At 44.7% G+C, this 27,088-nt stretch overlaps 2 protein-coding genes across 4 annotated transcripts in view; both read right to left on the minus strand.

Moving 5' to 3' along the window:
* Window positions 1–1,663, minus strand: part of WBP1L (WW domain binding protein 1 like) — a 64,274-nt gene extending 62,611 nt beyond the window's left edge. The window contains exon 1 of the mRNA XM_027852108.1: window positions 1,492–1,663. Within this exon, the coding sequence (XP_027707909.1) occupies window positions 1,492–1,581 (90 nt within the window). The 5' untranslated portion in view covers window positions 1,582–1,663. The remainder of the gene's footprint in view (window positions 1–1,491) is intronic.
* A 3,818-nt stretch (window positions 1,664–5,481) lies between these two features.
* Window positions 5,482–26,840, minus strand: SFXN2 (sideroflexin 2). 3 transcript variants are annotated; one of them, XM_027852063.1, is made up of 12 exons: window positions 26,760–26,840; window positions 11,905–12,090; window positions 11,535–11,705; window positions 11,231–11,329; window positions 10,853–10,928; window positions 10,486–10,571; window positions 10,242–10,302; window positions 9,530–9,596; window positions 9,030–9,079; window positions 8,432–8,481; window positions 7,628–7,675; window positions 5,482–6,979 (listed from the first exon to the last, which is right to left on the minus strand). In XM_027852063.1, exons 2-12 carry the CDS (start codon window positions 12,063–12,065, stop codon window positions 6,880–6,882), a joined length of 969 nt encoding a protein of 322 aa, XP_027707864.1. In that variant the 5' UTR covers window positions 12,066–12,090; window positions 26,760–26,840; the 3' UTR covers window positions 5,482–6,879. The 3 variants fall into 3 exon arrangements, with proteins under 3 accessions (XP_027707864.1, XP_027707863.1, XP_027707865.1); XM_027852062.1 differs by lacking the exon at window positions 26,760–26,840 and adding an exon at window positions 12,512–14,133; XM_027852064.1 differs by lacking the exons at window positions 11,535–11,705; window positions 26,760–26,840 and adding an exon at window positions 12,512–14,134.
* Between the last annotated feature and the right edge of the window lie 248 nt (window positions 26,841–27,088).

Raw genomic sequence — 27,088 nt, forward strand, 5'->3', positions numbered from 1 at the left:
CAATGTATTTCAATCATTTATTAAGGACCTACTTCACAGACAGCACTGTGGTCTGTACTAGAGGAGATACACAGACAGAAAATGAGGAGGAAGAGGAAAAAAAAAGGAAAAGCCCAGTCCAAGTAAAGATGTGTTTGAATGTACCTAAAAGAAGTAGGCAAAGAATTGGAATCTAGTGCTATAGTCTTGACCATGACACTTCATGGACAAGAGTTAAACCAAGGTTTGCCATTATGCTCTTTGTGAATAAGTTTCCAAAAAAGGGAAGATAACAGAAAGTGAAGAAAGCAGTCTAGCACACATTGTAACAAACATAAAGGAGAGAAAGTATGATTCCCCCTGTTGCTCCCCACCCCAGCTGGCACCAGTAGCACCCCTCCCATCAGTTTCGCAATGCCATCCCTGGCTGAAATCAGAACCAACAGCTTCTCTCCTGGGAAAGCAAAGAAGTCATCCAGCAAGAAAAGCTAGGGTACCCCACTCACCAGCTTTAGTATTTCCCTCTCCCCCAAAAAACCCTACAGCACCAGCAGCCCTGCCCGGAAAGCCTCATGCAAAATGGAAATGCAGCAATCCCTTTTCCATAACCCAAAGTTGCTACCCAGGGTGCTTGCTACCTAAAGGGCTCAACCTGCCTACCCTCCAGGGATTCTTCACCTCCAAGCTAGCTCAAATGCCAGTCACAGTCACTCATGACCATGTACTGTATACTATACTGCCTGTATAGAACAGGACTTATATCCCCTCCAGGGACCTCCTCTCACTTAATAAAGCACCAGTGAACCTTCAGGGTCTTTACCACTCAGTGGTCTGGCACCAATGCATCTTTGGGTAGGATCTCTTATGAACAGCATAAAGAGTGCTGGAGTCAGATGAACCGGATTCAGATCCTGGCAGTTGCCTTTACTACCAGTGTGGTGACCTTGGCCAAGTCATTTAATCTCCCTAGGCCTCAGTTCGTCATCTGTTAAATGGGGATACTGAGAGGAGGGAAGAGATAGACTGGGGCATGACTTAGATGACTTCTAAGTAGGAATTTCCTTCCAATTCTAAATCTATAGTCCCAGAAACCCCTCCCCCACCCTTGGGCTGGTGCTCCATTTAGAATTCTTCAAATCCTACCTTTTCAGAGCCCCTTCCCAAAAGCCTGGCATTAATGTCCCAACCCAGGGGTGCCCCTTAGGGTACCTTCCGCCAGTATGGCACTGCTCTCTCCCCCCAGCACCAGCTTCCTCAAAGGCTCCCGCCCCCTGCAACCACAGCTTCTTCAGGACCTCCTCGGGTCCTTGACGCCCACCCTCCGGACACACATACCCAATACCCTCTTTGAGCCTCCTCACCCCCTCAGGACGCCCTTTCTCTCGTCCTACTGCCCTCCCACGCACCCCCAGCCCCAGCTCAGGACCCCTCTCCTCCCTCGTCACGGCGCCCATCTCCGCTCTCCCACTCTGGTCCTGTGGTCCCCCTCCCCTCTGGACCCCCTTCCCTTACCTGAGGGGGTTCGGCCCTGGCTGACAGGGGGGTGGGCAGCGCCTGGAGGAGCAGGAGCGCCATGCCGCCCAGGAACCTTCTCCTCTCCATCACCCTCCGGCTCCGGCTCCTGCTCCTCCACCGCCGCCACAGCTTCCCTCCTCCTCCTCTTCCTCCTCCCTCTCCTCCTCCTCTTCCCCCTTCTTCCTTCTTCCCTGCTCCTCTTCCTGTTTCGTTCTCATCCCCCGCCCCAACTTCCGGCTCCGCCCCGCTTCGCTGAGAGTACCGCCCCCAGGCCAGGGCCCACCCAGGCGTGGAGCCGCCTAGCCATTCCAACCTTCGACTTGGGTCCCATACTCTTCCATCATTGATCCCCACGCCTGTCCATCAAAGCGGAACCGCCTATAAGAACAGCCACCTGGAGACCATCGGCCAACGAAAAGTAGGGGCAAGCCGGACTACATCGGACGCGACAGGAGCAATTGAAAAGCATCTCCCATCCCCAGAGGGTGGCGGAAGAAGACCGGAAGAGGCCGGGCCATTGTAAGAGGCAGCCCTATTAGGTGTGGCGGAAGTGACTGATTCCCCCTTCTTCCCCCCCATATTAGATGAGAATCCAAAAAAAAAAAAATGTAAATTTAAAGTAACTGACCCAACCATTCTGGAGAGCAATTCGGAACTATGCCCAAAGGACTATAAAACTGTGCATACCCTTTAATCCAGCAATAGCACTTCTAGATCTGTATCCCAAAGAGATCATAAAAAAGGGAAAAGGGCCCACATGTACAAAAATATTTATAGCAGCTCTTTCTGTGGTGGCAAGGAATTGGAAATTGAGAGGCTGCCCATCAATTGGGGAATGGCTGAACAAGTTGTGGTATATGAATGTAATGCAATACTATTGTGCTGTAAGAAATGATGAGCAGGCAGATTTCAGAAAAACCTGGAATGACTTATGTGATGCTGAGTGAAATGAGCAGAACTGATCTGGACCCCAGAAAGAAAAAACGCTGGACTTTCCCACGTGGCCAAATCTCTGGCGTTTGCCTGAGGCTCTAATCCCATCAACTGGCCTTTCATTGTGGCTACACCCAATCTCCCAATTCTCTGTCACCCTTAATTTAGCCTATTCTCTATTGTTTTACCTCCCTATGGCCACTTCCCACCCTTAATCCTATCTAAACTCCATTCTCCCTTGGCTACGGTCCAGGTCCCTGGCATTCTATTACCTCACAGTCCCTGCAGACTGCTTGGCCACTCCTAGATCCCTTTCTGTCTTTCTGTATATAAGGTCCATCTTGTCTCCATTAAGGTGCTGAGATTCTTATAATCTAGCCAATAGCTCACTAACATTCAGACTCCTTATGAGTCTGCCCAATATGACAGATGTTCTAATAAACCTTGTCTTTGGCTAAAAGAAGGCTTGGATCTAATTCTTTCAGGCAGAATCGGCTTGTTGTGATTCTGGGGTCCCAGCACCCCTAAACTCCTAAATCTCAACAGAACCAGGAAAATATTGTACACAGTATCAACCATACTGTTCAACTGACCTTGACTTAGCTCTTCTCAGCAATACAATGATGTAAGACAACTCCAAAAGACACACAATGGAAAATGCTATCCACATGCAGAAAACCTGGAAAGACTTGTATGAATTGATGCTGAGTGAAGTGTGCAGAACCAGGAGAACATTGTACACAGAAACAGCAACATTGTGCAATGATCATCTATGATAGACTTAGCTCTTCTCAGCAACACAATGATCTAATACAATTTTAAAAGACTCATGATGGAATGCTATGCACATCCAAAGAAAGAACTATGGAGTCTGAATGCAGATTGAAGCATACTATTTTCACTTTTGTTTTGTTTTGTTTTTTTCTTTCTCGTGTTTTTCCCTTTTGTTCTGATTCTTCTTTCACAACATGACTTATATGTGAAAATATGTTTAACATGATTGTACATGTATAACCAATATCAGATTGCTTGCTGTCTTGGGGAGAGGGGAGGGAAGGGAGAGAGGGAGAAAAATTTGGAACTCAAAATCTTACAAAAAAGAATATTGAAAACTATCTTTACAAGTAATTGCAAAAAATTAAATACTATTAAATGCTAAAAATAAATTTTAAGTAACTTTAAATTTCCCTTCGTTTTACAGCCAAAAACAAATGAAGCCCTGAAAAAGGGAAGTGACTTGCCTAAGGTCTCATAGTCATTTAAGATGGTAGGGCCAGTACTAGAATTGAAGGATCCAATCTTTCCACTAACCTCAAACATGCACAGGAGGGTCTCAGAAAAGATGCTGTTCCTAGATGTGAAAAGGGGTCAGGTTTCCTTCTCATGGAATCTGAAGTCATCTAATCCAACCTACTTCTGAAATTCGATGTCCTTCTATAATATGTAATAGTTCTAGTTTCTAACTGAGGACCTGAATTGCCGAGAATTGACTACTACCTCACCGTAGGGCTGGTCTAATTATTCGGAAGCTCTTTCTTAAGCTAAGTCAGAATCTATTTCATATAACTTCTGCTTTAGTCCTACCTCTGCCTTCTAGGTCCATACACAATAAGCCCAATTCCATTTTTCTCATGAGCAGTTATGCCAAGGCAGAATAAACAGCTCTCTCCTCTGTAGCAATGAAGTTCTAACCCTAGGCTCAGAAATTTTCAGGCAGAATTTAGCTCTAAAATATCCTGCTTTCCCAGGCTGAAAAAGTACTAAAGGTGCTGCTTCTCCAACTTCCAGTTTCTTAGAAATACATTTACCAGCCCCACAAATCATGCTCTCTGGGAGCAGGGCCCAGCAAGCTGGGGCCTGGCTCATTTCACAACAGGGAGACCCTATTCAGTCCTGGTGGGGTTAATTAGTCCTCCGAACAAAGGACTAGCTATAAACATCATTAGGAAGCCAGAAAATAAATAGCCAATTTAGTCAGGCAGTTTGGTTTGGCAAACATTTTGCATTAATTGGATTTGGCAGGGATCCCACCCTCTCCCTGCTCCCACCCCCCAGAGGTCTGTTGGAAGGGAGTCTTATCCAGATGATCTAGCATAGGACATGACAGGACAAGCATAAAAACAGTTTAACAGGTTTAGCCAGAACTTTTTTGGGGAAAACTTCCCATTGCACTACATAATACTTTATATAATATTTAGAAAACTTGGGTTCAAACCTCAGTTTTGCCACTTTGCAGGTTTTTTTTTTAAGTAGGTCACTTTACTGCTTTAAGCAAGTTTCCTTATCTATAAAGTCAAGGTAACAACTACCTACCTATTTTAAGGATCAAAACAAATGATGCATTTCAAGTGCTGTATGAATTTTATGAAGTCCCAAATAGATATTTTATATATGTATTGTATATTATGTTTATATATTTTACATTATATATATATATATATTTGCAAGCTTTGAGTATAGGAGTAAGAGTAATCTCAGGATAATGAGCAGTGGCTAGAGTAGACATACCTGCTGCTAATAGAGAGAACTGGGGAAGGGCTAAGGTTTAGGAAAGATTTCTGGAAATAAAGGATCATCTCCTGGGATCAGAATTAAGCAAGGTGCTGGCAAGAGCCCACTATGATGGCCTATCTTTCTATTCCCATACCTGCTAAAAACCAAAACCCCAGCTTGGTCAATGCTTCATTTTCTGGGATGTTGGGGGTGGGGAAGGGGAAAAGTGGGAGGCTCCAAGAACCCACTCAAGGCTTTTTTCCCTTTACTCTTTCTAACGATGCCAGATGCAAAGGCTCTAGACTTCCGGCACATTTCCACACCACCCTGAGAGAATCCATAAACCAACAGAGGCCCAAGCAAGCTAAGAAATGACTGAATCACACTTAAAAGAGATGTTTAGGGGCAGCTAGGAGGTGCAGTGGATAGAGCACTGGGCCTTGGAGTCAAGAGAACCTGAGTTCAAATCCAGGCTCAGACACTTGACACTTACTAGCTGTGTGATCCAGGGCAAGTTACTTAACCCCATTGGCTAGCAAAAAACAAACAAACCATAAAAAGAGATGTTTAAGCCTTTTATTGAAGAGATTTTAAAAAAGATTTATTCAATTCACAGTAAGATCCTCTCAAGAAACAGAAAATGAGACAAAATTCTTGTCTGTGTTGGTCCCAGAGGACTAAGAAATGACCCCCAAATCCCGCCAGGCAGCTCAGCCTTTGTGGGGACACTAGGGTAGGGAAGGCTGAGAGAGGACTGGCACTTGAGTGAAGGATCTTTTTTGTTTGTATCAGAATCATTCTTCCCTTTCCTACTCTGGCAGAGGTCAGGGAGGGACAGGACTGGGAAATGGCATGTCAATATACTCCTGCCCAGAAGTTTCAGTTGAGACCTACCCAACTACACTGGCTCTTTTGGGGAGCTTTCATTCATAGGTGATAAATTTGACTAAAAAAAATAATAATCAGGTGAGTTTCCACCTCAGACAGCAATAAAACACCCAAGAGATTGCTCACAGCTACAGTCTAAACAACCAGACTACCTAGTGACCAGTCAATGGCCACGGGCACTACCTATAAACCCTCAGCCATGGGAAGTCCAGCCTCAGCCCATGCATTTCCAGGGGGATTTCAGCAAGCAAGGATTTGGCAGTCAGAGATCTCCACGGGATTCAGTCAGACCAGCCCCTGAAGATTTATGACAAAGTGGCCATCGAGGTAGGAATGGAAAAAGTAACACTAATCTGACATTGATGGAATGCTTTAAGGCTTTCAAACAATAAACTTTCTGGTTTGATCCTCACAACTCTGCGAGGTAGATACTTTGGGTATTATTAACCTCATTTTTACAATAGGAAACTGACACCAAGAGAAGTTAAATGACTCTCCCAGGGTCACATAGCTACTAAGCGTCAGAGGTGGGAAAAAGACATCCCTGAGTTTTTTAACGTATCTGTCCTTAGAACTAGGAAGGGTTTCCTTGGAGATTTCTCCCCTGCCCCTCTTAGTCAAGTAAATGTCTCTGATCCAGAGTATAACCTGGAATTCCAAAGTACTAGCCCCCATTCTCTTGAAAACAACCTTGGGGAATTCCCTTAATTGCCTTTACCCACACCTTGGAAGATCCTTTCTCCATATGGGACCAGAGACTGTAGGTGTAGAGGCTAATAATGTGCCAGAGTGACAGGGAGGCCGTATGGCACAAAGATTGGAGTGGGGTCTGGGGGAACAGAGCCCTCACAGTTGGTCACTCAGATTTTGGCTTCTGTCCCCTCACTATTCCATGCTCTCTCCCTTACAGGCTGACCTTAGCAACCTGCAGTGGGAAGAGCAGGGCTTGAGCATAGATGGAATCTAGTCAACCCCCAAATTCAGCCTGACTTTTATGCTTCTTTGGGAAGTGGGAGAGGAGGAAGGAAGTTCTGAGAGCCCAGGGTAGCCAGGAGATGAAAAGGAGGTACTTCAGAGTCCTTTGTTGAAGTAGACAAAAGATATGAGGTCTCCATGCTTGGCTTTGAGGGAGTCTTGGAGTTCAGGTTCCAGATGTGAAACCACCATCTCACTGAGAAAAGAAGGGTGATGCCTTTAATAATCCAGATATGAAACAAAGCACTGCTGGAGGTCGGGGAGGGGACAGGGAAAGGGGACTGTGCTAACTGTGGACAAAGAACATTTCTGAAGAATCATCCTGGCCAGTAATTGTTCAGTTGCAAATATGGTATCATCCACCTTACTTAGTTCAAGCCAAAGCAACTGTTGACTGTATAGTGACAAGGGGCTTCCTGTTATTACCTGGTCCCATGGGCATGAACACTACCTACACAGCCCATGTACTATGGAGATAATTATCCTTCCCAAAGTCAAGAGCTATCTGGTTTATCAGTAACACAATATAAAGGAGACAGGATTATAAGCTGATGACCCTGTCTGAAGTGACCTCTGGTCATGCATGAAGCATTGGAAAGAGTATGGGATGTGGAACCAGGGAACCCAGATTCAAATCTCAGCTCTATTATGTTATGTGCATGACCCTGGGCAAGTCATTTTCCTTTTCTAAGCCTCAGTCTTCTTATTTTATGTGACTGGACTACCTCTAGTGCCCTTTCCAACTCTAAATCTATGTTCCTATGATTCCCTCTCTACCCCCAAGGCATCAGGCAAGAATAGAGAAGTGTCTAGTCATTAAAACAAAGGAAAAATGAAGAGTTACCATCTCTGTGGAAAGATGGCACAGGCCACAGGTACCATGAAGACCAGACTGTAAGAGGAGAAGATATACAAAGTCATTCCCAACTCCGGCTCACAAGAGTCCAATGACCTTCATAATCAATACCAAAGTGTCTTTCCTTCCCTTTCTTCCACTCAAGTACCCAAGTATCCACTCTGATACCCAAATGAAATTTGTCACTTTCAAGTTCCTAAAGGGCATGAGTACATGGCAAAAGAAGAGAGGACAAGCAAGGAAATAGAGCTCACATGAAAGAAAGGACCCGGGGCAGCTAGGTGGCACAGTGGATAGAGCACTGGCCCTGAAGTCAGGAGGACCTGAGTTCAAATCTGGCCTCAGACCAAATACTTGACACTTACTAGCTGTGTGACTCTGGGCAAGTCACTTAACCCCAGTTGCCAAAAAAAAAAAAAAAAAAAAAGGACCCATGAATTTAATTTGCTATACAAGGCTTGGCTAGCTCAACATGGCTCTAGCTGAACCAGTGCCAGGTCACTGCCAACCCGCTCTGCTCAGAGCAAAGTTTTGTGGAAGCCTATGGAGCTTAAGGGCACTGTGAGAGTTAATAGTTGCCACTTATTTCTACAGACAGTCCAGAGACACCCCTCCAGACGGGAAAATATTGCTCTCTTTACCCTCGAGGCCACCTCTGACACCATTTGCTTTCCAAAAAGATTAAATTAGGGCATGTTACACAACTTGGCAACACAGATACTTGTCTGTAATGTGGACTGAGTGTCCCTCCCAGGGTACCTGAGAACACAAGCCAGAGAAAGCAATACTCACAAGCCCCCCGCCAGCATCACCTGCAGTGGGGCATGCAGAAACTGAATTTTCTGAAAGAAAAACAGACATATAGATGGATGGAGCTTCTGTGACTTCCTGTCCAGCTATCAGCAAGGAGACTCAGGTACCATTTTCCTTGCAGAAATGGAGGGGCAGAGAGGGGGTAGTGGGGAGGTGGGGGTAAAGAGAGACCCTTTGGCCCCTTCATGCTTACAAGAAGGCTGGAAACCATACCAGGAGAAGAGTTACAGAGATCTTTCTATTGTGAGCCCTGCCCTAGGATATATTGCTGAGGAGAGGAGAGGAGGGGGATTAAGTGGTAGTAACTAGGGAAGAATTACAAGCATTAAGAATCCCAGGTGCAGGCCTGTTTGGGGTCATGCGTAGGGAGAGGAGGAGAGAGAAACAACAATGTGGTGGCAGGGTGGAGAATGGATTTAGGAAGGCCTGTGTTCAAATCTTGCCTCAGACACTTATTAGCTATGTGACCCTAACCTCTTTCAGCCTCTGTTTCTTTATCTGTAAAAGAAAGTAGTTGGACTTCATGGCCTCTCCAGTTCCTTCTAGCTTTGAATCCATGGTGCTGTGAATCACTCACCTTCATGAATGCCAACTTCTCCAGCCTCTCCATGAGGATTGGAAGCAAGACTAGGGAGGGAACAAAATTAGGAGAGGGAAAGTCAAGAAGGGCATCCCTAAACCTTCCCCAAATTCCCTTCTGAAATCAAACTAATGAACTAACTATTCCTTTGCCTCCTTTCTTGGTGGCTGAAAGACAAAGTCTCAACAATATATGGGGAAAACTAGAAGCTAGTTTGACTGTCACATTCTTCACCCCAGCCCCAATCCCAGGTCATGTGGGGAAGAAGAGAGTACCAGGGCAAAGGCCTATATGAGAAGGGTTGGAAGGAGTTCTTAAGAACCTTCAACAACCTCACTGGCCTCAGTGTCCCCTTCAAAAAAGCTGCCTATTTCCCCTGGACCAAACAAAACCAATATGACAATGTAAAACTCGGGTCCCACCCCCACCCCTATTCTCAGTCCTCCCGCCCTCTAGGGAGGTTTTTCCCAGGGAAGGGGTAGCCGTCAAATTCTTACTCATCCCAGGAGCTGCCATGGTGATTCGGGAAATGACCACCTGGGAGATGCCAATGACTGCAGCTTTCTGAGAGCAGGGAGAAGAGAGCGAAGAACCATCAGAGACCCTAGATCCCAGCCCACTCCACACATGTGAAGGGATCAAGCACCAGCACAACAGCCCTGAGAGAGCCAATCTGAAATGTGCAGGGCATAGCTTTACTAGAAGACCACAGCTACATCTTCATTGGTGTTCTGTCAGTCACGTCCAACTGTTGGTGACTGCATGTGGGGTTTTCTTGGCAAAGATACAGAAGTGGTTTGCCATCTTCTTCTCCAGCTCATTTTACAGATGAGGAAACTGAAGCAAACAGGGTGAAGTGACTTACCCAGGGCCACACAGCTATTAAGTATCTGAGGCCAGATTTGAACTCAGGAAAATCAGTCTTCTTGAGTCCAGGCCTGACATTTTATCTACTGTACCACCTAGCTGCCCACAGCTAAATCTAACTCTACCCAAAGGCCAGCCATAACCCGCATAAAAGGCCCTATGGATGGCCAAGCATGAAAGCAGAATGACTTAAAGAGGCTAAGTCATAAGCAAAGAAAAAAGCAGAAGAAAAAAGGGTATAAATTACACATTCAGTGATCAGCACATGCCTAGAATGTGGAAGGAATTCTGGCTTCCTCCATCCCCCCTTCATCCCCAAACACACAGATGCCTCCAGCTTACCCGTGATCGACCCAGCTCCTGAGAGTTCCTGTCAGTCACGCTGATGCCATGGATGAGCTCCCTAGACACAGATGGATGGTCACTAAGTATTGGCATTGGGGATACAAAAATAAAACAAAAACCAATCCTTCTTCTCAAGGAGCTTGTTTACTATTGGGAGAATACAACATATAAATAGAAAACTTTATGCATGATCATTTGAGGAAGGACCAAGAAAGGAAGCATGAAGGGGAATGCTACTCACTGTTGCCTCATCATAGGGATGTTCACACAGTTAGCAGCAGCAACAGCAGCAAAGGGTACCCATCGGGCTAGCAATGGTGGAGCTTTCTGTGGGGACAGTGGGAGATGTCAGCCTAAGCAAGAAGGGAGGAAGGTGCAAGGATCTACAAACCCCAAGGGTCATATAAAAACAAAGAAGAAAAACCAAGCCTCAGACATTCCTTTTCTCCCCCATGGGGTTAGGTAAAGGGACCCCTGGCCCTCTACCCCAACACCTATCCTCCAGCCCCAGCTGCATCTCATTTGTAGTAACCCCACCATTATACCCACCCGACATTTCCCCAGGACTTTGCTGCCCCCTGGTGGTAGCCCATGGACCCACGGCATACCTTGGTGTACATGTTAAGCCCCAGGGCAGTGGCTAGGGCTGTGGTGGTTGCTGAGAAGTAGGATACAGCTATCTGCCTAGAGGAGGAAAGAGATGCTAGGAGCAAGATGTGATGAAAGTTGGCCCCTGAGCCTTGAGTCTCCAAAGACACAGAAACCAGGCTGTAGAGAAAGTTAGCCTTGATACAGGAGAAAGATGCTAGCCCTCAACACTGTCCGCAGTGGTGGAGGAAGAATAAAGAGCATTAGGCTAGATATGTTCCAACTATCCCTGCTGGGACAGACTTGGGGGATCTTCTATGCCTGGAATCAGTGAGGGAGCTGTGAAGAAACCTCAGCAGCAGTGAGCCCCAAGGCGCTGGGAGTGAGTCAGTCACTACCTGACTGATATAGGGCTGGCTGCATTCCGGTTGGTGTAGTTGACCAATGCATTGAAGGACTGGTTCACCCACTGCCAGAAAACCACTGCAGGCAGAGTTCTGTCAAAGGAAAAAAAGGGGTGGAGAGGAGTCAAGCATCTGAGATAAGAACATAGTACCCCATCCCAGGTGGGGGCCAACAGCTCTAAAGCTGCTAGAGAGTAAAATAGAGGATACAGCCATTCCCCACTCTATCTAGAATGGGGAAAATGGCCTGGAGTCCCTGCCAAACCCTCCCTACCTCCCCACCCCCAGCCACTCCCACCTATAGAACTGCAGCATACAGCCTGTGATGGCCATGCCTCCTGGCACCTGGAACGACATCCGCCCAATCACATTCATCTTTTCCCCAGTGTCGGGGTGGAAGGCTGAGTCGTATAGCTTCTTGGCATACAGCAGCTGCTCCTGGCTGGTGCCTGGGGGTACGGCACCATGCCTGCAACCCTCGGCCCCCAAGCCCGGGGAAGAAAAAAGTCAGCCTCCCAGAAAAAGTCCCCAACCGGTCTGTTTTCTTTTACCTTCCCAAAGTACACACACCCACACACCCACCCTAGGCATCTCTAACTATTCAGAATGCCAACTAGGCCCAACTCTTGCCACAAGTCTGGAGCTGCTAGGGAGCGATGGATACTCACCGGCTACTTTCAACCATAATTTTGGCCCAGTCCAATGTCCGCTCTGAAACGATAGCTGTACGAGGGTCCGTGATGTTGAAGAAATGCTTCAGTCGACCCATGAAGGTACCCTGGTCCCATTGGGGAGTATCAATATTGAAGCTGGACAAATCAACTTCCATGTTCGTCTCCCACAGAACCAGAGAACTGGGAAATGGGGGAATGAAGAGGGCACTGAAGATGTTTCTCAGAGGTGATAACCCAAATATCAATCACTTCACGCTGGTATGACCTGCCACTTGCACTAGCACCCCATACCATGCTGGCAATCCAACAGGTTCTTCCTGGTCCCCCACTGCCAGTCTTAGCCCTGTTCCTGACCATTCTGAAAAGGAAACAGAAGACTCAATCTTGGCCCTAAAGGAATTACATCTAGCTCACAGACAGGGTACAACTGGACAGCAATGGACTACCCTCTCTTGGCTATTCTCTTAGTTTCCTTTGCTAGATCACCATCCATATGCCACCCCTTAACTGGGGGTATTCCCCGAGGTTCTGCCCTGGGCCCTCTTCTCTCTATCCCCCCTCTCTTGGTGACCTCGTTAGCTCCCATGGATATAATCATTACCTCTGTTCAGTTGACTCCCAGATCTGTATGTCCAGCCCTGGTTTCTCTCCTGAGTTCCAGCCCTGCATCAGCAACTGGCTCTCAGGCATTTAAACTGCATGTCCTCATGACATCTCAAACTCAACCTTCCTGGAACAGAACTCAGTATCTTTTCCCCTAAGCTTACCCCTTTTCCTAACTTCCCTCTTTCTGTAAAGGGTACCACCATCTTTCTGGTCACCCAGGTGTACAGATTCAGGTTTGTACAGTCCCCACAAGCATTTTAACAGATCTGTAGTCTTGAGACAGATATGAGGCACCAGCCAAAGACACTCCTCTCACTAGCTCAAGGATTTCTCAACGGGATGCCTGCCCCAGGGCAGTAGGGAAAGACTCCAGGGAAGTTCTTGGGGGAGGCAGACAGGGACTTACATCTTCCCTCTCCTTCAATCCTCAAGTCTTGTTGATTCTACTTCCACAACATCTCTTACGCCTGATTCTTTTTTTTTTTTTTTACTTACACAGTTGCCACTCCAGTTCAACCTCTTCCCCACTCTAGCACCATCTTAGACTATTCCGAGAGGCTCTTAATTAGTCTCAAGTATCTCTCCTTCCTATGCATTCTTCATACAGGTACCAAATATGAATCCTAAAAGGACAGCTCTGACTATGTCAGTCCCCTGCTCAATAAACTCCAGTGGTTCCTTATTACCTCCAGGATCAAACAAAAACTCCTATTTGACACCCAGTGTTTTAACACCTGGCTCGGATCTACCTTTACAGGCTTATGACACAATACCTCTCTTCACATTTTCTCTGATCCAGTCAAACAGGCCTTTTTGTTTAGCTCAAATGATCTCCAGATGTTAGTTCCTCCCCACTCTCACAGATAAATTACCTAGATTACATGTATATTTCCCCCGAAAGAATACAAGCTCCTTGAGGGTAAGAACTACGTCACTTTTGTCTTTTTCCCCAGCTCAATGCCAGTCACACAACAGGTGTAAGAAAATGTTTATTGATTGATTGATTGAATGTACTCTGAACGATCTAGAAGGCTCTGAAAGGTCTAGATGGTCTAGAGTACATGCATTGTATACTAAGTTCAGAAAAGGGAGACATCAATGTGAGCTCCATCAGTCAGGAAAGGCTTCACTAAGCAAAAGGGCCTTAAGCTTGACTTGGAAGAACCAGGATGGTTTGGAAAACGTAGGACATCTGAAAAAGTGACCTAAGAACAGCATTCAATCCAAGCCAACAAGCAGGCAAGGAAGGCACTGGGCTAGGCACTGAGGAGACAAAGACAATACAGTCCTTGCCCTCAAGGAGATTACCTTCTGAGTACCTCAAACACTCTACCTGCTTTCACTACCAGGCAGGAACAGTAACTGGTTGTGTGCCCTGCTGGTCCCCCTTTCCATCTCTTCCTTAGGGACTATGAATCAAACAAACATTACAAGCGCTTATGAGAAGTGTTATAATCTACTGTCCTATAGCTCTATTCCCCCAGAAATTACTGTGTATATATTTTATATTTAATCTTCTGTGCATGTGTTGTTTCTCCACAACAAAGTGTAAGCATTTAGAGTGTGTGTGTGTGTGTGTGTGTGTGTGTGTGTGTGTGTGTGTGTGTGTCCAGTCCCCCTGCTTAGCACAGTGTCTCATAGGGGCAGGGCTTAATAAATATTTGAATTGAATTACATTTACATAAACGGAAGTAGGAATAAAACAGAGTCAGACTAGCACAGAAGAGCCATCCTTGACAACTTAATGTTTCAACTGCCTGACACATTTATGTAAATCTTGAAGGGGGGCTAGTTTACTTTTCACATGTGGGTGTGTCTTGTCTCCTTAACCAGACAGCACAGAGAGGGTAGAGACCCTATATTCCTCCTCTTCCTGGTTCACCCATCCAAGAAGTAGGCACATCAACACTTCACATTATTGACAGAGACATTATAATAGCTGATATTTATATCGTGTTTCAAAATTTACAAAGTACTTTCCTTACAATAACCCTGTGAGGTAGGCAGTCTAAGTATTATACCCATTTTACAGATGAGGGACCCTAGGTTCATAAAAGTAAACTGTCTGCCCTAGCATCCCAAAGTCATCAAATTCACTTCCTGTCTCCAAGTTCCGAGCTCTTTCCACTTCCTCACGCTACACCTTATTATTATTCCTGTTTTATAGATGAGGAGACAGGTTTAGAGAAGTTAGATGATTAATCCAAGGTCATGAAGCTAGTAAGTGGCAAAGCTATGACTTAAAATCATATCCAGGGATCTTCACCATACTATGTTGCTTTTGTATTTATTTCTGGGCAATAGGGGCTATCTATCACTGTTTTCCTGTCAATGCATATGAGAGGCACTCAACATTTCAACTGGTGGTTAACAGTTAAGTTTTTAACAATTTCTCCAGGTCCAGCTTCCAGGGTCTAGTGAAAGGAATACTAAGGCTGAAACTCAGGAAATCTGGGCTCTGGTTGAAGTTCTGCTAATGAGTAACCAAGTCATGGAGTCAGTTCAACAAATATTTACTAAGTGCTTACTAATTGCAAAGCACTTTCCCTCTGAGTTTCTGGTTCTTCATTTGTAAAAACAGAGGGAATCCTGAAGGTCCCTTCCAGATCTGATACTCCAAGTCCGGGTATCCCTAGTCCCCAGTCATCCAATGTGTTGTCCCAAGAACAAAAACATTGTCCAAGAGGTAGTTCTAGACATGGGAGTGGTGCTCAGGAAAGAATCACCAGTTCAGGCATTCAAGACCAAGACAGATTCTTGGTCTGTAGGTCAACCTTTCCAGATACAGTCTGTAGCAGGGAGTCTGTAATCTTTTCTGTGTCATGGATCCCTTTGGCAGTCGGGTGAAGTCTACAGATCTCTTCTCAGAATGTTTTTAAAGTGATTGAGAAAAAAATACCTAAATTTACCCCAAAACTCCCAATTACATGGAAATACCATTATCAAATTTTTTTTTTAAAGTTCAGGGACTCCCAGTTTAAGAAACTATAGTCCAAAGGCAGCATAGTTGCCTATGAGAATAGCATCTTCCTAGTTTCATTTTGGGAATGGATTTGGGCCCTCGGAGAGGTAGCCCACTTCCCCTCTCTGACCTTTCACTTCTAATAATAGATCAGGTACTGGGCAGTGAGAGGGACGGCCAGAACTTTATGTGCTTTCCTTAGCTCCTACTACCGCAAAGCTATGACCTTTCACCAAGAACACTTCAATCTCCTGGAGCTCCTGTCTACTTCCTCTCACTTAAGAGATGGAAAAATTAAGGGAGACAGATGTGGTTGGCCAAATGTCCATGGGGCTGTTTCAAGGATCACAAGGCCACAGGGGTTGCTCAACCCAGGCCAGACCACCTATGGAAGACCACTTACTACTCCCAGTAGGTTGTCAGAATCTAGATTCTATCCAACCCATAGGCATTAAGAATCACAAGCAGAATGTTGTTCTTCCCAAATTCCACCAACCACAAGAGTTGCTGACAAAATAAAACACCCTCCCGGGCAGTCTACTCTGACTCCACTCCCTTCCCAGCCATATTCCTTCACAGATATCCATCTCATTTATTTACGGCTAAAGAACTACTACTGTGAAGGACTATTATTTACTAACAGGACCTTCTACATTCCTTCCAGGGGTCAAAAGAGTAATAGCCTGTGTTCTTGCTGTGAAAGACAAGACAAGTAGAATCCAAATCTTTCTTTGGGAAGTTCAAAACCATTCTTATTGAGTCATAAGTACCCCTGGCTTTAGTGAAGGCAAAATATTACTAATTGTGCATTACTTCCCCACTACCTGGTGTTCAACTGTCCTATTCTGCTCAAATCTGATCTTCTACATTAGCCAATTAAAGTCCTTTGTAACCTGGCCCCAGCCTACCTTTCAAGTCTCATTGTATATTACCCTCCATCCCAAACTCTGTGATCAAGACAAACTGGTTTTCTCTCTGTTTCACAAACAAGACACTTCATAAGCCATCTCCATACTTAGAATGCACGCTCTCCTCACCTCCAACTCAAAAAATTCCTCTTCCTTAAAGGTACAATTTACATATTACCTTCTTTATGAAAAATGTATTGATGCTCCCAATTGTCACTTCCCTCCCTCATAAACTCTCTTGTATTTTAATTACTTTGTATTTATTTGGGTTTATTCTCTAAGACTAAGTTGCAGAGAAGATGCTTACCTGCATTGGTAAAGGGAATTTCCTATACTAATGAAATCATGGCTCTAGTTCCCCATCCTCTTTTTTATATTCTATATACTAATGCAAAGTATTAATTAAGATATTATATTAATTCTATATACTAATGTAAGGTACTGTCCATTTAGCACGTAAACAGTTTGAATGCTGAAAGGGACAGAACAGAGAAGGATTTGGAACTATGCCCAAACAATTTAGAAATAGGGCTATAAAACTGTGCATGGCCTTTGACCCAGCAATACCACTACTAAGTCTGTATTCCAAAGAGATCAAAGAAAAAGGAAAAGGACCTATCTGTACAAAAATATTTAGAGTAGCTCTTTTTGTTGTGGCAAAGAATTGGAAATTAAGGGGATGCCTATCAATTGGGGAATGGCTGAACAAGTTGTGGTATATGATTGTGACGGAATACTATTGTGCAGCTGGGTGGCATAGTGGATAGAGTGCTGGTCCTGGAGTCTGGAAGGCTCATCTTTCCGAGTTCAAATCCAGCCTCACTTACTAGTTGTGTGATCTTTGCCTCAGTTTCCTCATCTGTAAAATGAGCTGGAAAAGGAAATGACAAATCACTAGTATCTTTGCCAACAAAACACAAATGAGGTCATGAAGAGTCTGACATGATTGAAACAACTGAACAACAACTATTGTGTTACAAGAAATGACAAGCAGGATAGTTTCAGAAAAGCCTGGGGAAACTTCTACGATATGATACAAAGGGAAGTGAGCAAAACTAGGAGAACATCATACATAGTAACAGCAATACTGTAACGATGATCAACTGTGAAAGAGTTGGCTACTCTGATCAATACAATGATCCAAGATAACTGCAAAGGACTCATGATGAAAAATGCTATCTACCTCCAGAATGAAAGCTGGAATGAAAACTCTAAGAACAGATTGAAGTATAATTTTTTTCACTTTCTTTATTTTTCCTGCCTTTTTTTTTTGCAACATGGCTAATACAGAAATATATTTTGCATGATTTTATATGTATAATCGATATCATATTGCTTGCCTTCTCAATGGGTTGGGGAGGGACTTGGAGAGAGGGAGACAATTAGGAACTCAAAATTTTCTAAAATTAAATGTTAAAAATAATTTTTTTTAAAAAGGGGGGCTGAAGGGCAGCTAAGTGGCACAGTGGATACAGCACTGGCCCTGGAGTCAGGAGGACCTGAGTTCAAATCTGGTCTCAGACACATAATACTTCCTAGCTGTGTGACTCTGGGCAAGTCACTTAACCCCAATTGCCTCACCAAAAAAAAAAAAAAAAATAATGGTAAAAAAGGGAGGCTGAAAAAGAACTGCTGTATACAAAAAAAATGGATAAACTTCACTTCTGAGGAAACATAGTTTCTCAGATAAAATGTGAAAAGACAATTAAGAGACCAAAATAGAGGACTGCCCCTCAGATGAATGTACCTGTTTGTGTACAGAGAAATGGCTGAGATAATGATGGCTACAAAGCATTGTACTTCTTCAGCTCATTTATATGTTACTGCTTTTAGAGTATGAGAGATGATAACTGGAAAAGTGGCAAGTCCAGTAACAATTTGAAGTATGACAAGATTAAATAAGGACTACTGGCTTTATAACAGTCAGAGAAGCAAAATTAATAAGTTTTATCTCATAGCAGAAAGAAGAGTCACTGACCACTAGTCTCTGATGTGAGACATTAAGAGTGGTGGGGAAAAAAAAAACTGTGAAGAAGACAGAGGGAAGGCTTCTCTCTGTTCTTGGAAAAAAGTCATTGCTTTGTGGATTGGCTGAAGAAAATGATGGAAAAGTTGCTGGGAAGTTCACTGGAAGAAAGCTGAACTCCACTATGCACTTTTTTTTTTTAATTAAAAGAACTATGCACTTTTCAAGTTAAATAATTTACCATCAGTGTGGTAGCTGACCTTGATGTCATGTGTCTGTCCTCAATGAAGGCATCTGACAACATTACTGAAAACATCATGCTAAAAAGCATGGAAGCAAGCACACAGCCTTGCTTTACTCCACTGGTGACTGGGAAAGCACAAGAGCATCATCCATCATCCAGAACCTGGGCAAGCATGCCATCACGAAATTGATGTACAATACTGATGAACTTCTCCAGGCAACCAAACTTTGACATAATTTTCCATAAGCCCTCACAACTGACAATATCAAAGGCCTCGGTCAGATCAATGAATGTTGTGTACAGACTTCTGGTCTGCTCCTGGCATTTCTCCTGAAGTTGTTAGGCAGCAAACACCATATTGACCATTCCTCAGCCCTTTCTGAAGCTACACTGGCTCTCTGGTAGAAGACCAGAGTGAAGGATCAGAATCCTTTCTAGAGCTAAACTGCCAAGCATTCAAACTTTACTGTAGAGAGTGCAACTTTGATGGGCTGGCCACATTGTTCAAATGCCAAAGGTACATTTGCTTGAAAAACTATTTTACAGAGAACTCACATAAGGAAGGTGTTCACATGATGGTCAGAAGAATCAATACAAGGACTCTCTCAAGGTCTCTCTAAAGAACTTTGGAATCGATTGTTTGACATGGGGGACACTGTTAAAAGACCACCTACCATGGTGTGCCTGCATCAAAGTAGGCGCTGTATTCTATGATCGAAGCAGAATTGCAGTAGCTCAAAAGGAATGGGAGATGTATACATTTAGAGATATCTCCACCCCAAATGTTCATATGACCCATTTGTGCCTGAACTGTGGTAGAGCCTCCTCAGCTCACACTGGTCTGATCAGCCACAGTCAGATACACCATTTCTTGACTCCAACACAGTGATGTCATTTTAGTCTTCTTCAAGAAGAAAGGACAACAACCAACCAACTATGCACTCCATGGCTACCTATAGCTTGAGAAAGGTAAAACCTCCCTGAGGTATACCTGGTTGCTCTCCATTGCCCTCTCTTGTTTAAGAGGGAGAAAGAGAAGCTTGGAGGTAATTAGACAGAATAGAATCCTACAGAGTGAAGAGCTAGATGCCATTATGTGAGGGACTGTCTGATGTTGGCTGCTGCCAGGTCGGGGTTGTGGCAAGATTGGGGTAAGATCTGGGTATTTGGAAGTAACCGAGGCAGGGGCTGTGGTAGGCGGAGTTGTGGTGAACTGGGATGGGCTGGATACGGAGAAACCCTGAGGCAGTGGGTAGTGCTATGTGAGATAAGCTGGGGAAGGATCGGGGTGCAAGGAAGTAGCTGGAGCATGTGCTCCTGAGGCAAGGGGCTGTGCCACGTGGGAGTGGGACGGCACAGGACGAGTTCCCTTTGCTTAGTCCCCTCCCTATACGCAACGTCAACCCCAGACGCCTCCTTCCTGTGTCCTTCCTGACTTCCTGGGTCACGTACCTTCCCTTTGTGTAGCACTGACCCCAGACGCCTCCTCCCGGTATCTGGGCCTGACTTCCTAGGTCATGTACTCTTTGTCTATGCACTAATCCCAGACGCCTACTTCCTGTATCCGGTCCTAGCCTCCTGCGTCACTTCCTCTCCCTTGGTGCGCTAAACTCAGACAGCCCCTTCCAGTATCTGACCCTACAATCATTGACTAGTAGGCGGGCTGAGGAGGAGGGGCTAAGTAGGTACTTAAGAAACGGGATCGTGGTCAGATCACGCCTCTCTTTGCTCCTGATCTGTTGCTCTGGCCTTCCTGCTTGGCCTTGCTGTGATGGCCTCTGAATAAAGCTTGGGTGCTGGCACCTCCTGGTAGGCTCATCTCTGTGTGTGTATCCAGGTAGGCTCCGAAGACTGGTAAGTAGTATGACTCTGGCAGCCTGCTCCTTATAGGAGGAGAGTGTATGGCGGGGCCGGCACAAGGTTGGCACGGCCGGTACACCACTGTCTGCATTGCAAATGAAAACCAAAATAAGTTTTGTTGTGTTTTGCTGTAAGAAAAGACAAAGTGGCGATTAGACAAAGAATCTTGTCTAATGAAGAGGTGGCTGAGCTTGTTTGTCTACAGATCCCAAAGAGCCAATCTGAAGAGTTTTGCAGCTCTCTGGTTGAAGGGAATGGCATGTCACTAGAGTCGCTAGAGAAAATGTCATACTTTCTCAGACCCCTGTTAAAAATGACTAGGAAGAAAAAAAGATTAAAAAAAATTACTGAATTAAAGGAGCTTGTCAATTGATAAGTGGTCAAAAGATACAAACAGGCAGTTTTCAGATGAAGAAATTAAAGCTATCTATGGTCATATGAAAAAATGCTTTAAATCACTATTGGTTAGAGAAATGCAAATCAAAACAACTCTGAGGTACCACATCATACCTATCAGATTGGCCAACATGACAAAACAGGAAAATGATGAACGTTGGAGAAGATGTGGGAAAACTGGAACACTGATGCATTGGTGGTGGAGTTGTCAACTGATCCAACCATTTTGGAGAGCAATTTGAAACTATGCCCAAAGGGCTACAAAAATGTGCATACCCTTTGACCCAGCAATAACACTTCTAAGGCTGTATCCCAAAGAGATCATAAAAATAGTAAAAGGACCCACATGTACCAAAATATTTATAGCAGCTCTTTTTGTGGTGGCAAAGAATTGGAAATTGAGGGGATGCCCATTGATTGGGGAATGGCTGAACAAGTTTTGGTATATGAATAGAATGGAATACTATTATGCTATAAGAAATGATGAGCAAGCAGACTTCAGAAAAACCTGGAAAGATTTGTATGGACTAATGCTGAGTGAAGTGAGCAGAACCAGGGCAACACGGTACACAATAACAGCCACATTGTGCAATGACTAACTTTGATAGACTTAGCTCTTCTCAGCAATGCAAGAATCTAAGACATCTCCAAAAGTCTCATGCTGGAAAATGCTATTCACATCCAGAAAAAGAACGATGGAGTTTGGATGCACATCGAAATGTACTATTTGTTCTTTTTTTTTTCTGTTTTGTTTTGTTTCTTCTTTCTTGTGATTCCTCCTACTGGCTCTAAATCTTTTTTACAACATGATTAATATGAATGTATATGTAGAGCCTATATCAGATTGCATGCCATCTTGGGAAGGAGGCGGGGAGGGAGGGAGAGATAATTTAAAACTCAAAAGCTTATGGAAATGAATATTGTAAACTAAAAATTAATTAATTAATTTAAAAAATAAATAAAAGAACTCTTCAGTACTTCATCAGCTTGAAGATAAAAGGGAAGCTGATATGCCCAGCAGGAGGGCAGTGAGGACCAAAATCAAAACAGCAGAGACGTAGCTTCATGTGATACAGGTGATTCCTAATGGGACCAAGGACATCACAGCCTGAAGATAAGAATTATAAGTTGTCCCCAAGCACATGTGTTTTCCCATTCATGTGTCTCCCTCCTATTCTTATTGAATGACAGAAAAGGCTTCACTGAATGTTTTCTCATTTTATGTACAGGTAAAACCAAGCCACAGGTAGACTGTGTCACACTCAGTGGTTTGGTCACTGGGAGCTAGCCTTGCTTGGTTGGAGGACCCACAGGTAGGCAGCTTAAGTACACTGCTTCAAGATAGGGTAGGAGGCCCCAGTGTACTGGGGCTGGGGGTGGAGGTCAAGAAGTCAGGCTTGCAGTTCATTTTAAACTCTACAAAGGGCAAGGGACACAGCTATGGGCTCTGTACTTCCTTGAGGAAGTTCTGACACCACTTAGGCTGGGTTTGAAGAGCTTGCTGGAGATGAGACTGGTTCTCCTTGTACAACTCTGATGGAGAGGAGAGGTAGGGGGAGACATTGTCTCTACTTAGCAGCCTGTTCTGATGAAGGGTAAATTATATTAATGATGGGACTTTGCTACTTTTGTGCTGTATTTAATTATTGGAGGGAAAGTGTGCTGTTGTAAATAAATAAATCTTTTTTGCTTAAAAAAAGTTTTGGCTGGGGACAGCTAGGTGGTACAGTGGATAGAGCACTGGCCCTGGATTCAGGAGGACCTGAGTTCAAATCCGGCCTCAGACACATAACACTTACTAGTTGTGTGACTCTGGGCAAGTCACTTAACCCCCATTGCCCAACCAAAAAAACAAAATGAAAACAAAATAAACAAACAAAAAAGTTTTTGCTAAAAAAAAAAGAGGGAGGATTTTCTATGTGTCCACTCTTCACCACAAACATGCAGGTGCATTCATTAGTGGAAGACGGTGACCCAAGTTTATGGGTAGACTCCAATACTCTGATTATTCTTGCATTTACCTCATATTGAGTAACATGGCTTTTATAATTATTCTTGCTTTTGCTTTATCATTAAATGTATACTTTTTATTTAAGAATCAATAACATAATATAGACGGATTTCCTATAAACGGGAAGGACAACAATGGGGGCTCAGGAGCTACAGTGGTTAGTAGGAGGGCTATAACAGCCCACAAAAGGTGATTCCTAGGACCTTGAGGGGGTTTTTGAGTTATAGCTGCAGCACCTCACTCTCTGAGAATCTCAGACCTGCCTATGTGAGGACAGATTGGAGTGAACAAGCCAGTCCAGGGAATGATAAAGGGGCACTGCCAAGGCCAGATAACATAGACGCACATAACATAGACCCCATTAGAATGGAAGCTCCTTGAAATCAATTATTGTTTCATTCTTTGTCATTGTATTCCTATTACCTAGCAAAATGCCTGGCCCACAATAGGCACTTAATAATGTGTTGATTGATTGACTGAGGGTGAAATCCTGGTCCCAAGCAAGACCTCAATTGAGGTGGTGGGCAGAAAAGACAGTTTAAGCCTTGCTGTCAACCCAAGGGAAAAATATTTACACAGATGGTACTCACAGGTGTCTAGCTTGGATCAGGAGGAAATGAGACAAATAACTTACTGATTAACTCTTCCCACCCCACCCTCTGCACAGGCCCAACAGAATCACTCTTCCCAGGGCAGCTAGGTGGTGCAATGGATAGAGCACCAGCCCTGAATTCAGGAGGATCTGAGTTCAAATCTGGCCTCAGACACATAACACTTACTAGCTGTGTGACCCTGGGAAAGTCACTTAACCCCACTGCCTAGCCAAAAAAAAAAAAAGAAAAGAAAAGAATCACTCTTCCCTTAGAGATATAAAATGTTAGAATTGGAAGAAACCTTTGAGTTCAATCCACTCAATTTACAGAGGTAGAAAGTGAAATCCACAGAAGGAATTGACTTGTCACATAGCCAGGTGATCTAGGTGTTCTTTCCCACTATACTTCAATGCCACCTTCTTTATTTTTATTTCTTGACTTTTGTTTTATTTTTTGGTGAGGCAACTGGGGTTAAGTGACTTGCCCAGAGTCACACAGGTAGTAAGTATTATATGTCTGAGGCCACATTTGAACTCAGGTCCTCCTGACTCCAGGGTCAGTGCTCTGTCCACTGTGCCACCTAGCTGCCCCAATGCCACCTACTTTAAAGCAACATTTCTCCTTGAAAGAAATTGCTGTCGTTGGGCTGCAAACAGTGCTCAGAGGTAGTAGCATTTCACTGTCAAGCTTTTGGGAATCCTTCTGTTGGACGGAAAAAATACAGATAACTTTCTTCTCACCTAAGAACTTTACCCTCATAGCCTCCTCAAGCTCTAGGCAAGTAAGAAAGGAAGGCACATAATCTTTGGCATTCCTACACCAGGGAAAGAGGAACAAAGGAGTGACTAATGGCTCACCATCAATCCCTTGCTGGGCTCAATGACTAATAGTGTGTGCCTCTTTTTGAACAAAAACCATCTAGATGTTGGGGTTTGACCAAACAATCTCACAAATGGGAGATATGAAGCTATTAATTCAACCTTATACTTACATCTACCAACTCTGGTAAACAAGGTGTTAACATCTCAAGTATTTTGAAGCAGAAACTTCCATTATCTCTTTAGCACAAGAGACAATAGTCTGGAGACCACCTCTGCCACTATCAATCACCTAGCCAACCTGAGCCTCCTATTCCTAACTATCCCTGGATTTCTAATTTACCTGAGGAAGATGCTACCCTCCCTTAGGCATCAACATTTTTCTAACCATGGGTTCACAAAGGACAAATAGGTGCTAAGCGTTTTCTGCAATTACAGAAAGGAGGGAAGAGGGAGACATCCTCCTTCAGCCAGTATAGAAACCTGCCCAAGATGAGTGAGGTTACAGCCTGGATGCCATGAAAACTGCCCTGATCCTGACTACCCTGAACCTGCAAGTGGCCCCCAGGCAGAGCTGGGTGAGTGCATGTTAGAGAGAGCCTGAAACATGACTAGAAACTGGGCCTTTCCGCCAGTTTGACTTGAGCTTCTCCTGATATTTTGGGCCTAGCCTGAACCCTGAAATTAAGTGCTGACAATAAAGCTTTCTTGCAACAACAATAAAAACCATTATACACCATTAAGCACAGAAGTCTAGTTCTATAAATACACCCAAAACAAATGATTAATTAAGGAGTTATTCTGTGGGCAAAGTTCACTGATTCTAGCCAAACAGGAAAGCCTACTGCTATGGAAATCTGACTCTTTCCTGCCCCCAAAATGGGGGCTAGGAGGGTGACCACCTCCACCATTTTTTGCAGAAATGAGGTGTAGGTATGAAACACTGCATATATCAGACTTTTACAATATGTTGGGTACTTTTGCTGAACTGTTTTGTTTTTTTTTAAGTATTGTAAGGGATGGTTTTCTGAAAGGGGGTGGGAAAAAGGGAAGAATACACCAAAAAGTGGGTGATGTAAAAAAAATATATATCACTAATTTTTTTTTAAAGAGGGTGACCCAGAGGAAGATCCTATAACTACAAACTCTAAAGACACATAAGCTTCCTAAAACCTCTAAATCTAAGCCATCTCTACTCCTCCAAAGAGACAGCTATGTTGTTCTAGAAAGGATACTTATTTGGTGGCAGAAAACATGAGTTTAAATCCCTGCTTTGTCAGTTACTAGCTGGGCTACATCGAATCTGTACCTCAGTCACTAAAAGAATGTTACTCAATTTCCTCATCTGAAAATTGGGGATAATGATACTTGTACTACCTACCTCACCAGGTTATATGAGCATCAAATCAAGTAATGTAAGCACTTTGTGAAAGAGGCAGTTAGGTGTCTCAGTGGATAGAGGTCTGGGCCTGGAGTTAGGAAGACCTGAGTTGAAATCCTGCCTTACACAAATTCACTAGCTGTGTGATCCTGGGCAAGTCACTAAACCTCTGTTTACCTTAATCCAATGGAAAAAGAAATGGCAAACCACTCCAGCATCTTTGTCAAGAAAACCCCATGGACAAGTATGGCCCATGGGGTTAGCAAGAGTCTGACAAAACTGAACAGCAACAAAGCACTTTGTGAACGCTAAGGCGCTATGCAAATGTCATCAGTTACAATAAAGCTTCAGACTGCTTAGAAGGAGCATTTCTGAAGTAGCCATATCTTCACTACAGATAGAGTCCCCCTTTCCAAACAGGCAAGAAGCAATACCACGTTGTTCTGGCCCTTGAAGCTGCCCTGGAAGACCCCCACCTCAATTCTGGGATGAGTATTCTAAGGAGGCATCCTGGTTATCAGTACTAGAGCTGCGGCTGCATCTACTGGCCTCCAGGGTAGGTGCTTAGGGACTTGCAGAGATCATGGCTCCCAGGATCCAAGCTCAGGCACAGTTGCCAGGTGTCGGTCCCTACCCTCCAGGAACCTGCCTTTCCCCACTGAGAGCTTTAAGACGGCGCCTTCTGCGCCCCAACCTCTAGGGAGACTAAATCCAGTACAGAGCTCTGCGATGGGGGCGGGGGGGGGGAAGGGGAAGGCGGAGAGACTGGATTACAGAGGAGAGGTCTTTCTCCGCCTGTGCCAAGGGGGGAACTGGGCTGCCTCTGGGGGAGGACGGCTGCCTCTTTTCCAAGGGGCTGCCTGGAAGGGCAGTGCCACTCTTCCCAACGTGGGTCCCTTTCTTTGCCACGTTGACCCCGCAGCAGCCGCAGCACATGGGAACTGAGCCGTAAGCACCACACCTGAAGTCGGAGCGCCCTGAACCTGTCCAGAAAGGAACTCCTCTTCCCTACTAAAAGCCAGGCCCTGAAGTCCGCAGGAAAAGTCAGAACAATCAATGCCGCCCCTCCACCATGGCCCCTAGACCACTCCCCGAAAGTCAAACCTGATGCCAGGCCAGACGTCAACAGAGTCACTGGAAAGCAAAGCGCGCTCACAAAGACAACCACCCCTCCCAGGACTGTTCGGCCTCCCTTCGGCTCCGCCCCCCACGCCTCTGCTTCCAGACCAATCATAAGAGGGGCTGTCCCTAGTTGGCCACGTGGGCAACTTTCCATCACCTACTTCCCCCCCTCCCGCCCTCTCGGGCTTAAAGTAGAAAAAGGAGTACGCCTGCGCAGAGAAGGGCCTGGCGCTCGATGGGGCTGGACCGCGTCTCTGTGCGCTTGCGCTCTTTGGGGAAGGGACCCGCGGGACCCCTTTCTCCTTTCCCTT

This window comes from Vombatus ursinus, unplaced genomic scaffold (genome assembly GCF_900497805.2).
Source record: "Vombatus ursinus unplaced genomic scaffold, bare-nosed wombat genome assembly UNPS02009205.1, whole genome shotgun sequence".
In the NCBI taxonomy this organism is placed as follows: Eukaryota; Metazoa; Chordata; class Mammalia; order Diprotodontia; family Vombatidae; genus Vombatus; species Vombatus ursinus.